Source organism: Laccaria bicolor, genomic scaffold (assembly GCF_000143565.1).
Source record: "Laccaria bicolor S238N-H82 LACBIscaffold_14 genomic scaffold, whole genome shotgun sequence".
NCBI lineage: Eukaryota > Fungi > Basidiomycota > Agaricomycetes > Agaricales > Hydnangiaceae > Laccaria > Laccaria bicolor.
In genome coordinates, this window is record NW_001889885.1 from 566,827 (window position 1) to 579,483 (window position 12,657).

At 47.9% G+C, this 12,657-nt stretch overlaps 5 protein-coding genes across 5 annotated transcripts; 3 read left to right on the forward strand and 2 right to left on the reverse strand.

Moving 5' to 3' along the window:
• Window positions 1-1,291: 1,291 nt before the first annotated feature.
• On the forward strand, window positions 1,292-2,472 carry LACBIDRAFT_327893 (uncharacterized protein; the record flags this gene model as incomplete). The annotated part of the gene is made up of 5 exons (XM_001881774.1): window positions 1,292-1,331; window positions 1,394-1,408; window positions 1,469-1,665; window positions 1,723-2,068; window positions 2,126-2,472. The coding sequence occupies 5 exons, from the start codon at window positions 1,292-1,294 to the stop codon at window positions 2,470-2,472; spliced, it is 945 nt and encodes a 314-aa protein (XP_001881809.1).
• Window positions 2,473-3,071: 599 nt separating this feature from the next.
• LACBIDRAFT_327894 (uncharacterized protein) lies at window positions 3,072-3,962 on the forward strand (the record flags this gene model as incomplete). Its single annotated transcript, XM_001881775.1, has 1 exon — window positions 3,072-3,962. One exon carries the CDS (start codon window positions 3,072-3,074, stop codon window positions 3,960-3,962), a length of 891 nt encoding a protein of 296 aa, XP_001881810.1.
• A 333-nt stretch (window positions 3,963-4,295) lies between these two features.
• On the reverse strand, window positions 4,296-6,323 carry LACBIDRAFT_327895 (uncharacterized protein; the record flags this gene model as incomplete). Its single annotated transcript, XM_001881906.1, has 7 exons — window positions 4,296-4,613; window positions 4,712-4,721; window positions 4,755-4,985; window positions 5,146-5,282; window positions 5,343-5,503; window positions 5,766-6,193; window positions 6,244-6,323. 7 exons carry the CDS (start codon window positions 6,321-6,323, stop codon window positions 4,296-4,298), a joined length of 1,365 nt encoding a protein of 454 aa, XP_001881941.1.
• Window positions 6,324-6,946: 623 nt separating this feature from the next.
• Window positions 6,947-7,850, reverse strand: LACBIDRAFT_298581 (uncharacterized protein; the record flags this gene model as incomplete). The annotated part of the gene is made up of 4 exons (XM_001881907.1): window positions 6,947-7,073; window positions 7,130-7,652; window positions 7,711-7,734; window positions 7,790-7,850. The coding sequence occupies 4 exons, from the start codon at window positions 7,848-7,850 to the stop codon at window positions 6,947-6,949; spliced, it is 735 nt and encodes a 244-aa protein (XP_001881942.1).
• Window positions 7,851-8,879: 1,029 nt separating this feature from the next.
• On the forward strand, window positions 8,880-11,204 carry LACBIDRAFT_327897 (uncharacterized protein; the record flags this gene model as incomplete). The annotated part of the gene is made up of 8 exons (XM_001881776.1): window positions 8,880-8,980; window positions 9,035-9,064; window positions 9,263-9,326; window positions 9,385-9,761; window positions 9,812-9,940; window positions 9,990-10,102; window positions 10,155-10,995; window positions 11,078-11,204. 8 exons carry the CDS (start codon window positions 8,880-8,882, stop codon window positions 11,202-11,204), a joined length of 1,782 nt encoding a protein of 593 aa, XP_001881811.1.
• Window positions 11,205-12,657: the final 1,453 nt, after the last annotated feature.

A 12,657-nucleotide genomic window follows, 5' to 3' on the forward strand; every position in this document is an offset into this window, starting at 1 on the left:
CACAAAAAAGAAGCAACACTCTTTGAAAATCTTTTACCTCATATCTTCACAATGGGAGCACTTCAGAACATAATTCAAACAGATTCGGGAAGCTATAGTGTAGGGCTACAACTTTCATTTTTGACCATTTTTGGTAATTGGTCATGTGACCAACATCCCAACATCCCATTATATGGACCCTGATAGGTAAAAACATTCTCCTCTTGGTTTTCTTCACTTTTGGTCAAACCAGGTGATGTTTCCTCTTTGGGATGGACCCTGAAATGGACCCTGAAGGCAGTGCCTGACATTCTGAGGGGGCAATGATAAATGCAGTAGGGTAGGTATGAAATAGCCCAGGCAGGGATATGAGATTGCAAAGGCAAGGATATGAAATAGCCCAAGGTAGGGAATGAAATAGATATGAAATTGCCCAGGCAGGGATATGAAATTATGCAGGAAGGGATATGAAATTGCCTAAGGCAAGAAATGAAATGAATATGAAGTAGCCCAGGCAGGGATATGAGATTGCCCAGGCAAGGATATGAAATTACCTAGGCAGGGATATGAAATCATGCAGGAAGGGATATGAAATTGCCTAAGGCAAGAAATGAAATGAATATGAAGTAGCCCAGGCAGGGATATGAGATTGCCCAGGCAAGGATATGAAATTGCCCAGGCAGGGATATGAAATCACCCAGGCAGGGATATGAAATTGCCTAAGGCAAGAAATGAAATTAATATGAAGTAGCCCAGGCAGGGATATGAGATTGCCCAGGCAAGGATATGAAATTGCCCAGGCAGGGATATGAAATCACCCAGGCAGGGATATGAAATTGCCTCAGGCAAGAAATGAAATGAATATGAAGTAGCCCAGGCAGGGATATGAGATTGCTCAGGCAAGGATATGAAATTGCCCAGGCAGGGATATGAAATCACCCAGGCAGGGATATGAAATTGCCTCAGGCAAGAAATGAAATGAATATGAAGTAGCCCAGGCAGGGATATGAGATTGCTCAGGCAAGGATATGAAATTGCCCAGGCAGGGATATGAGACTGCCCAGGCAAGGATATGAAATTGCCCAGGCAGGGATATGAGACTGCCCAGGCAGGGATATGAAATTGTCCAGGCAGGGATATGAAATGAATATGAAGTAGCCCAGGCAAGGATATGAAAAGGCAATGAAATAAGGCTGGGTAGGCAATGAAATTAAAAGTCAGGCAAGAATGAAATAGCAATGAAACAATGCTGGGTAGACAATGAAATGGAAGGCCAGGCAGTAATGAAATTGCAATGAAGTAGTATTGAAATATGTCTCAGGACAGTTATGAAATAGTCATGAGAAGCACTGGTAAAGAAATGAAATACATTTCATAAGTTTTGCCTACTCTTCTCATTTCATAAATTCATTAGGCAGTGTGGATGTCGGTGTGCAGGCACTTGCCTGTATTTTATCATAAAAGTGGTAGCTACCACTCACCGTTTTAGCTGGCGAACACGAAGCTTCCCAACGAGAGATGCCCGACGCCAAGCGCGACATGGTGGAACCAGAGCATCAACAGCTTTGGCTTCCTTCGGCTCTTCCATCCACTCAGCGAACCCACAACTGCAACAAGATTTTGGTTGACATCGAGACCAAATTGCGGGAAGCGCAATGCTACGACATCTTAGAGAAGATACGCAATGTCCAACGCGGTCGCTTGTCCTTCATAGGCTTTCGAAATCGAAATCTCCGAGGCTAGAACCCAAACACGCGAGCCAAGGAGACTCTTGACCGTCTTGAAGACAAAACCAAAGCATTGGCCGTAAAATACAGATCTGCACGGAAGGCCCTGCTGGCGCTTTTGGGTCCCGGAGATTGGGAGAGGAGTCTGCGTAAATTAACAAACGGCGACCTCACCACGCCGGATGGGATGGAGATCAGCATTGACGATCCGGCCGATCCAATCAGACCCAATGGACGAGAACATTCAAAGAAACAGCGCACGGCGGACAAATTGGGTTTGGGACAAGGGAAGAAAGCGGTGTCGTGGATTTGGACCACTCCTGATGCAATTGGCGACGGCACTGATGCGGTACTACATGAGGGTAAGTGGCCGACTGGTTTTGTATGAATATAGTTGACTAATGGCCCTTCGTTCGCAGCGGTTCGAATCGAATGGGCAAAAGCGAGGGCACGACATTTAAGGTGGACAGAAGAGGTGCAATTACTGAAGGAGGAGATGCGGAGGGTTCGGAAGACATTGGAGTGGAAGGTGGACTGGTGGAATCAGCGCCAAGAGGGATGGCCAGGGCTGGATGAACCAACCCGTGAAGGGGTGAGGGCATACGCGAGCCGTCAGGCTCACATTCAGCGTTCCCTCCACGAGCGCTTCACCCGATTATGGGAGAACCCACTGGTGCCATTAGCTAGCAAAGAGGAGAGCAATGAAGGCCCCGGATCATGTGTTGATCCACTGCTGGAGGCCCTGGTCGAGGAGGACGAGGAGTAGCCTTTCTTCTTTGTTTACATGTATTTACCAGAGGCCCCAACACGCCCAATGACATCCAGATGCGGTTTGGCGCATCCAGCCATTCTGGGCACAGAGAAGCAGGGGAAACTATTCTAGGATGCGTAAAAATATCTGGAGATATATATATATATATATTCTGGCCTTCCTTTGCAGAGGAACATGCGCAAGGGATGAAATGCTTTCATTTGAAGCCAACGGAGATGTTTGTTGACATGTATTTATCAGAGGCCCCTACATACCAAACGACATCCATCTATTCTGGGCACGGAGAAGCGGGGGAAACTATTCTAGGATGCATAAAAATATCTGCAGATCTATATATATATATATTCTGGCCTTCTTTTGCAGAGGAACATGGCCAAGGGACAAAATACTCTCATTGAAGCCAAAATTGTATTTGTTGTTTGTTAATATTGACAAATCAGCTGGAAAACAAATACAGAAACAAATACAGAGAGGCAATATATCATGTAGGGTGGCCTGCACCAGTCCACATCCCAAAGAGCCTGGATATTTCCATCCCCTATGCAATAGGCATGGGTGGACCAGTCCAGTATATAAGGCATAGTCCTACAGCCATGGGTGCTAACACTCACCAAAACGCGACCCAACCACAACCCAACAACGATGCGACACAACAACGACGCGACCACGCGACACGACAACAAGAACGCGACATGACCGGCAACGCGACACGACGGCGACGCAACGCGACAACGACAACGCGACGCAACAACGACAACGCAACGCAACGACGACCACGCCCACAACGAGGGACGGACAGCACGTCAGCGCCCCACCACGTCAACGGAGGGCCACGCGAACAGACGACCCACGCACCACCACATCAACGGACCGCCACCACATCAACAGACGACGCCCACGTCAACGGACAACGACGGCGACGTCAGCGGACGACGACGCCCACGTCAGCGGAAAACGACCACATAAGCGGACGACGACGACGTCAGCAGACAACGCCCACGTCAATGGCCGACGAAGACAACGTCAGCGGACGACGGCGAGCACGTCAACGAAGACACGACAGGAATGACGTAAAGCACAGGCCGACGAACAGCGACGAGGCCCAGTACTCCCCACCACACTCTCCCCCCTCCATCAGTCCCCACCACTCCATCCACCCTCCCTCTCTTCCCTCCCTCCCTCCTTCCCTCCCTCCATCCTTCTTCCCTCCCTCTGTCCCTCTTCCCTCCCTCCATGCCCGCTCTCTCTCCATTCCCCCCCCCTCTTTCACTCCCTCCCCTCCATCACTCCCTCCCTCCTCCATCACTCCCTCCCTCCTCCATCACTCCCTCCCTCCTCCATCACTCCCTCCCTCCTCCATCACTCCCCACCACCTCTCCCCATCACTCCCTCTCCCATCACCCCTCTCTCCTTCACCCCTCTCCCCCTCCCCTCCATCCCTCCCCCCTCCCTTTAACACTCTACGTAGTAAGATAATTTTGTAGTAGAATAATCTCATGTAGTACTAGTGAATACACCTGAATTAGTTATGTTCAAATTTGAATATCATAAGCAATTTCTAAGTTTAAGTTATCAGCATAGAATAGAATAATAGATTGACTGACTGCATTACACAAGTAATTCAGGAGGTCTTGATAAGTGCAGATTAAGTCATATGACATCTAGCTAAAGTGGAATTGTAGGGGGAATCGAGAAGTATAGATTTGTACTGAAATTTCTGTCTATTCCAGTCGGATTCCTGTCAATTCCGGCCGGAATCCACGGAATTCCGCAGAATTCCGCAGAATTCCTGGATTCCGGCCGGAATCCGGTAGGAATCAGTGGAGGAATGGAAAGTATTGCCGTTTTGCTGCAACTTTTGCAGCCATGGTGCCTTGAACGTTTTCTTCGACATTTATCAGGGGTGACTCCTCCCCGGCATCTTCATACTCGATGCAAGGGTTCCAGTCGTCAAATTCCTGTTCTATGAGGGGCCGACTCTGAGCAGAGGAGACTTTCACAGGGGAGCGAGGTGTTTGGAGGATTCGAAAGCCGTTATCAGAGATTTGGACAGTGCGGGAGTGACCAATGTGAAGCTTGTTGTCGTGCTTGTCGTCACGAACAACAACGAACTTGCTCTTTCCCTTGTAACAGCCCTTGGCCATGTTGATGGGAAAACAAGGGTTGTCACCAAGTCGTCACATGTGCTCACACGCCAACATCAATAACATCAACAGCAGTGGTATGTACATACAGCAGGACAACTGAAGAATGTGCAACTACTCGACCAAGCTAACTACAGGAAATTGAAGTCGAAGTCTCCCTTGCTCGAGGTATCCTCCTGTGTGGTCTCTCCCAAGCTCGGTCCCACTATTGCTTTCTCAAGTTCTTCAAGGCCGATCATCGGGGTCGGAAGGCCGTTCATAATTTTTTGGATTGCAGAATTTAACTCAGCATTCCAACTATGTTTCGGAGGCGACTCAGCATCAGCCTGCTCTGGGAAGAGGAACAACATCCAGCTGACTTTGCTACGGACAAGCTACGACAGAAATATCAGAAGCCGTCACATACAAACCAAGGACTAACCTTTTGCCGCAACTTCAAAATGTAAGCCCCGTAATCAGTGTCCATGTAATCCTTATTCACTTTTATCTCCTCCTCAGGCTCCGGAAACCTGAGGCACCATACGAGATTGGCCCTTTCAAAGAATTTTTGTTGCTCTGTCCTGCAGCACGCGCTAAGAAATAGCTGGGAAGAAGCGCTTTCAGGACGTCATCCTGAGTTTTCTTCAAGTGCCTTGCAATTTCGTCGGCAGGCTCGGGTTTCTAATACAATCAACGATCAGTGTCCGCCCACATGGCAGTGTAGGGAAATCAATCACCCACGCCAAGGCCTTTTGCCTTCGCTTGTACGCTGTATCGTCCTTGAAAGTGACGGGCTGTATTTTTTTGGGGCCAATCCTGTGTTTGCCCATTGGATAAAGGTGTAGAAGGTAGTTGAAGTTTGTGTAGTGATACCGCGTGAGGAATAACTTTAATGGAAAGGACTGTACAGTTGCCACAAATGACAAAAAGTGTGGATTATTGCGTGAACAGATTACAAGACTTTGCCGCAGGGAGTGAATAAGCGTCATGTCGAGACCGCTTCCAATTTCTCTCCTTCCCAACAAATTTGATAGCCTAAACAACCACTCGCGTGCCAGTCAGCCAGCTCGCCCTCCCTTGTCATCAAAAACTCCTTGATTTCCTCCAACAAAAACATGACATGCCGGAAGTCCGCCCCCACCCGATCAGTGTTGTTATACTCACTTCCACAACCATACTCTTGTAAAACTTTCCCAAGACATGACTGAATGTAATCCACCAGATCGACCCACAAGCTTGCTGTCACCTTGCAGAACTCCAACGCTGAACCGGGACTCGCGATGCATTCCTTCACGATGTCGTCTATGTACTTGTACTTGTCACCCTGAGTCTTTTCATCAAATGCGATCTTGGCTTGGTTAAGGGTCTTGATGGGATTGTTGAGTCTGCTTTCTAAGTTCAGATCGATCATGCAGAATCTGGAGATTTCATCGTACATGACGTTGTCGGACCCAGTACTTTCCTGGTCCTTGTACCTGACCCCGTTGGACCCAGTACTTTCTTGCTCCTTGACTTCTGTTTCTCTTCTAGCCTTCCTTTTGTATTTACAACACATCCGGTGGCATATCTGAGTGTGGTTACTGATTGTTGATCTAATGACGGTGAGAGACAAATCACGAAAGGAAAAGGTCAAGGGACATACCGCTCATAGTAGTTTTTAGATTGGACGCGACGAGCTTGGAGCTTTTCCTCCTGTGTATTGTAGAGGCGAGGGCGACCCATAGTGAATGTTGGCGGACGAGAGGAAGAAGGATCAAAAGCAGTTTCCAAAATAGGCAACTTACATTTGGAACCTCCTTGCGACTTTTTATCTGGTACCTCAGCATTTCAAATACTGTTCCCATTCTGATTAGAGGTTCACAACCGTGGAAATGACCTCTTTCCGTCGGTATATTTTTCTAAAAAATTGACCAAAAATTGGTTGGCCATGAGTGACTTAAGTGGAGGTGCGCCTGAAAAGTGCGTATTGAAGGCTTGGAGTCTTCGAGCTCATCTCTGCCCTCTTCTGACATTTACCTGTAGACAACTTGAATCAGCGACATAATTGGATATCTATGTTAAGTAGTGCCTAAGGCACATACATATCAAAATTCTAAGTGTTCCAAGCTGTATTGGCTTCTACAGGCAATGTTTAATGGTTGCATGGAGAGAATCCAAAACGGGCATTTTGTTCAAAATGCATTGCATCGCTTACTGACAAAGTGCTCGCTTACTGATGAAGTCCTCTTCTTTCAGACCTCACATTTTAAGGATGGGGACAAGCAGCGTATAAAATTTAGGGCGGGACACTATTTACACAACATTCAGATAGGAGACCAGTACTTGGCAGAGTGACAATTTGGGAATCAAGTAAGGTATAATGCAAAGTTGGTGGTGAGAGCAGCCGCCATGCGACGATGCCCTTCCATGACGCTAGCCACGCGAGAAAAACTACTACAGGACACACCGATCACGAGAGGTGAAGTGACTTCCCTGGTAAAAAAATATTAAGATCTTGAAAACTAATTTCCGAAGGGGAGAGAGCTCACCAGCCACAAAAAATACCAATGTCCCGACCACGACTCACACAAAAGAAGGGGCTGCCAGCATTGGGGGGAGGGATATGGTACCCGTATATGGCTGTGATGAGATTGCCTGGCGGAAGAATAGCATTGTCAGGCCTGCTGGGATGTAAAGCATAACCTGGGGCGTAGAGCACGGGAAGGCCGATAGCATTAGTGGCTGGGCTGATGGCATTGGGGGCTGCTGCAATGGGAGCGGTTACTGCAACGGAAGCGGTTACAGCGGAAGGAGGGATAACCGCGGCTGCAGGAGAGTTGGTGACCTGTGGGGTCACCATCTCAGATGCGTCGCCGTCGTTATCATCACCGTCGTCAACCTCCGCATGAGGACCGGGGGAGGAGAGGACTTCGAAGCCGTCTTCGACAGCGGTTGCTTGACTGTTGTTGGGGCTGTCACGGTGTGCGGGAGTGACAAGTCGAATGACGCTGGTGATGAGAACGTGGCTTTCACGATCGCAAATGCCGAGGTTGTTGAATAAATCTTCAAGAACTGTTGAAAATGTAAGTATCAGAGTGAGTAATTAACAGGTGAAAAAGGAAAAAAGCACCTGTCATGGAAGGTGCACCCTGGGCTGTTCAAAGGTTTGTGTTAGATGGGGTGGGACAGTGAGATGGGACTAGTCTTACGGTCATCGGCCAATGTCGATGGGGCCCGGGGTGAACAGACTCCAGTCAAGCATGTGGGCATATTATTGAGACGAGAGGAAGTGGTTTGGACAGATGGTGGGGGTGGTTGAGAGGAATAGTGTTAGGGTACTCAAGTTATCACTAGTCTTCTTATCCTTTCATTCTCGCTACCTGACAACCTCACCAATATCTCATTGTTGTATTCTCTGACTAGCTCTTTTCTAGTTGTATTCCATTTCACTATTTCTTAAAGTAGTTGTATTCCGTTGTCATTCTACTTAACGCATCTAACGCGTTCAAACATGAATTGTATTCACGCATCATGCACTTTCTATTTGTTAGGATTACAAGTCCTGTTAGGATTACAGGTCTAACCAAACACCCTCGTGTTAGATAATGTTTGGTAAGGAATTTGAAGGAATGTCGTAGCAGGAATAGGAAGGATCTGGATACTTCTACACTACATTCCACTTGTATTTAAATTAGATGAAATGTAAGAAGTAAGATTCATTCTTACCTTTTATCCCAATTTGACTTGACTTAAGTTCTTAGGACTAAGCAGCATCTCTTGAGTAAGTTGATAAAGCTGAGCACTATCAACCGACTCTGATCAACCATTAAAGCTACGCGCTAACGTCTCGATCATCAAGTGACGCCGTCATCGGATAATCAAGACTCTCTACGCTTTTAGGAATATTCGCCCTCTACATCTTCTATTCTTCGTGCGACACATTCGGCTCTCAAACTCAGGTAACGTTTTCAGAATACGACTAACTACTGATTTTGTATTCATAGGAATACACCAACGTAGAGCCGTGAACTCTAACAAATAGACGCAGTTCAAAAGTGGGGTTTTATCTGGCAGTGCAACAGTGCTTCTTAGCTCACAAAAAAGGACAAAAGAGAAAGTCAATTGAGTGTGATCTGGCGGATACGTGGCCAAATGTATGTACATGATGCCAACGAAGGCCTCCTCCCTCACATTGATGAGTGCAAACATGTTTGATTGGTGCCCGAAAAAGGATGAAATTTTTTTTTGGTTGTTTCTTCTGGCGAATAAAGAATGAAGGTAGGTGGCATGGGACAGGGAATGTCCCTCTCTCAAAAATCGACTGCTAACATGGCCGACGTCGCACAGGGTGTGGCCAATGTTGTCCAGGATGAAGTCGATGTTGATGTCGTTGAAAATGAGTAAGAGACTGAGCTTGTTCTTGTTTTATTTCAAAGTTTGACATGTTGATCCAGGGCCGCACTTCTCACCCTGCTGAAAAAAGGGTGCGTGAAACATTCCCGCCAAAAATTCTTGAAATCCCATCTTGAAGAATACAAGACTGTGCTACTCGTCTCTCACGAAAAGGCCACCTCCTTCCTCGATGGCATCATTAATCTATGGTTTTCGACGTATCACTAGTCAATCCCAGTCACCCAGGAAGAGTTGCCGACATCACTGCCTTTCCCTACCGGCGCCAACAGTTTCGAGATATTGACCGAGAAGCAAGCAACCTTGAAAGGGAAGGTGATCGAGCATATGAGAAAGGTTAGTCGCCCTTGCATACCTTGAGATGCTCGTTTCTCATTGCTAATCTGTTTCAAAGTCATTGTACAATTGGTTCGACCATCGCTCTAAAAAGATGAAGACCTTGAAGCGGTCGAAGAGTACCGAAGACCTCTTGTCTATTTTAGTCAACCGCCTCCTGGGTTATGCAGGCCAAGCCAAGCTCTGCACTGGCTGGGAAATGTGGGGCACGGCCAACTACAAGTCCCTCAGGGAACCCTTCGAAGAGGCGTTTAGAGAGAGCGGCAAACCTGAAAAACACTGCGCAACTTTTCGGAACTCGTTCAAGAAGAAGGAATTTCACAAACTGAGTGAAGAAGAACAGAAGCAGTGGGCCGAGGATGCCATTGAGGCCCACAACACGGCGAAGAAGGCCTGGGAAGGCAATAAAGAGATGAGCCCTGCTGAGGCACAAGAGTATGTCAAAACAAATCTCCACTCTTACGATTGCTGACGTGTTTCATCAGAGCGTTCGATGGTCTTGCAAATCTTTTGGGACCGTTGCTGGAAAGGATTGGACAAGCACTCAACATGCACGTTTCGGTGTTTGTGGGCGGCCCAGAGCCAAGGTTGGGGGGGAACATCAATGTGATAAGGTAAACATTTGATGTTGCTTCTTTGTGAGTAATACTTACCTCTCCACAGTGTTCATCACAGCGTCAACAAGGCGCCCTCACCGCAGGTTTGGCCTTACACCGATAAAGCCAAGTTTGCATTGGTAAAGGATGCATATATCGAGTTTCTGAGCACATGCTACTGTAGGTTGTTCTTAAGATGGTTGTCATATATAATATTTACCTACGTCAGCAGCACCTGAAGAACGAAGACGGTGCGCTCTCCCTGATGCCCCCAATTCAGATAACCAACCAACCAACAACGATGTCGATATGACCACCCTGAACTCCCTGCATATCAGTCCTGAGGAGAACGATCCCACTCTCGACACATCAACTCACTCGGCAACAGATCCCTTTGATGCCACAAAAGCAACAGCAAAACGGAAGCGAGGAAAGGAACATCACAAGGGGCCAGTGGCCAAGAAGAGGGTAACAACCAAGAAGGGGGCGGCAGCCAAGAAGGGAGCGGCAGCCAAGAAGGGAGCGGTATCCAAGGGGAAGAAGAAGCGACGCGATGAGTCTGAGGAACAAGAATTGGACTCAGAGAGCATGGAGGACTTTGAAGAGGCAAGCTCGTCTGAATCATCCAGCGATGGTGAAGACGAGGACAGTGCAGATGAACATCCCATTCAGGCTCTGGGTGCGAGACGTAGCACCAGGAAGACGACGATGGATCCCGCACGCCCAGACACAGAAGACCTTCCAATTGATCCCGTGGTCATCGGTCCTTCTGATTCTCTCATTCCACGTCAGCCATCTCCCTCCCTTGCATCCCAACCACTCGTTCCCTCTGCCCCTACTCAGCCCTCTGCTCCTCTCGTTCCGCATCAGCCATCTCCCTCCCTCACCCAACCACCCGTTCCCCCCGCCCCCATTTCTACCGAACCATCTCTTGCCCTAGCATCGCAGCCAATTGTCACCTCAACTCCCACACCGTTGCTTCCAGATCCAAAGTGGCCGGAGTGGTTTCTGAGAGGCTACAAGCTTCTATCGGCACAAGATCTTGGCCTGGCATTCACAAAAACCATCAAGCTGTATGTGGAGTTGGAGGGTTGCAGCAGCTTCGACGTCGGAGGCATCCATATGGGATTTAAGAAAACAAGTCGGCCCTCACAGGTGGATTGGTGGGTCAGCCGTGGCCGTAGCAAGGCACCCCGTTTCCAGGATGTCGCATCTTTCGAAAGGAGCTGGTGGACATGGTGGAAGGTTCTTCAGCCGAGTTGGCGCAACGCTGCGGGAGTAGACGGCCGTTTAGGTAGTTCCCATCGTGACTGGTGGGTACCACTTTTATCATATAAATAAGGTAACTGCCTAGGGCTCCCTTTGTATAAGTCCACAGTCTTTATGATAGGAATCATTCCAGTTACCATGTCTATTCATTATGCGATTTTCATTAGTTATCTGGCCAATATCATTGTGATTTTCATTAGAAATCTGGGCGATATCATTGGAAATTTCATTAGCTACTTGGTCAACATCATTTGCAATTTTCATTAGTTATCTGGCTGATATCATTGCAATTTTCATTAGATACCTGGGTGATATCATTGCAATGTTCATTAGAAACCTGGGTGATATCATTGGAAATTTCATTAGCTACTTGGTCAATATCATTGTGATTTTCATTATTTATCTTGCCAATATCATTGCAATTTTCATTATTTATCTGGCTGATATCATTGCAATTTTCATTAGAAACCTGGGCGATATCATTGGAAATTTCATTAGCTACTTGGTCAATATCATTGCGATTTTCATTATTTATCTGGCCGATATCATGAGGTCTTTACCCTCCCCCACGTAATCCATATGGACTCCAGTGGACTCCAGTGGACTCCAGTGGCCCTCTTACCAGGCCAGATTGGCTGGCAGAATGCCCAGTCCACTGGAGTCCAGTCCAGTCCAGTCCACTGGACTCCCACTGGACTGCCAGCCACTTTCCTGAGTCCAGTCCCAGTCCAGTGGACTATGAGTCCAGTCAGAGTCCAGTGGAGTCCAGTATATTATTATTATTATATATGAATATAACTAAAAAAGCAAAAATGGACTATACAATAGACAAGCTATACCTACAATTTTATTAATCAATGAATGGAAAGATTATAATTTACATATAGTGTGGGTCAGTGATAGCTGCAATAAGGATTCATGATTTTGTTCAGTCTGCGGGGTGAGGTCACATGACTTACTTGAGGGCGTGCCATATCGTCACGTCGCCTGTTTGTGTGATGGTCACACTGCCGTGACCATCCCTTTCCCTTCCACCACCACCACCATTCACATCTCAACGCCGCCGACGATGCCCACGCCCACGCTAACGACACACACGACGCCCACGCCCACGCCCATGCTAACGACGCACACGACACCCACGCTAACGACAACGACACCCCCAGCGCGGAACAATGGACCAAGGACCGAGGGACAACGCCCATGACGTGGCAACGTCATGGGCAAGGGGTACGTATGCCCCACCACCCCGTTCCTCCATTCTCACCACGACAGGCACGACGCCAGCAACCACCCATGCACGGCACATGAGGACGGCAACAACGACGACACGTGAGCACGACGACGACACGCAAGCACGACGAAACACGAGCACGACGACACGCAAGCACGATGACGACAACACGCGAAGCCGACCACACAAACGAGCGCCCATGGAAAATGGCCACCGCCCACCACCGCCTGCT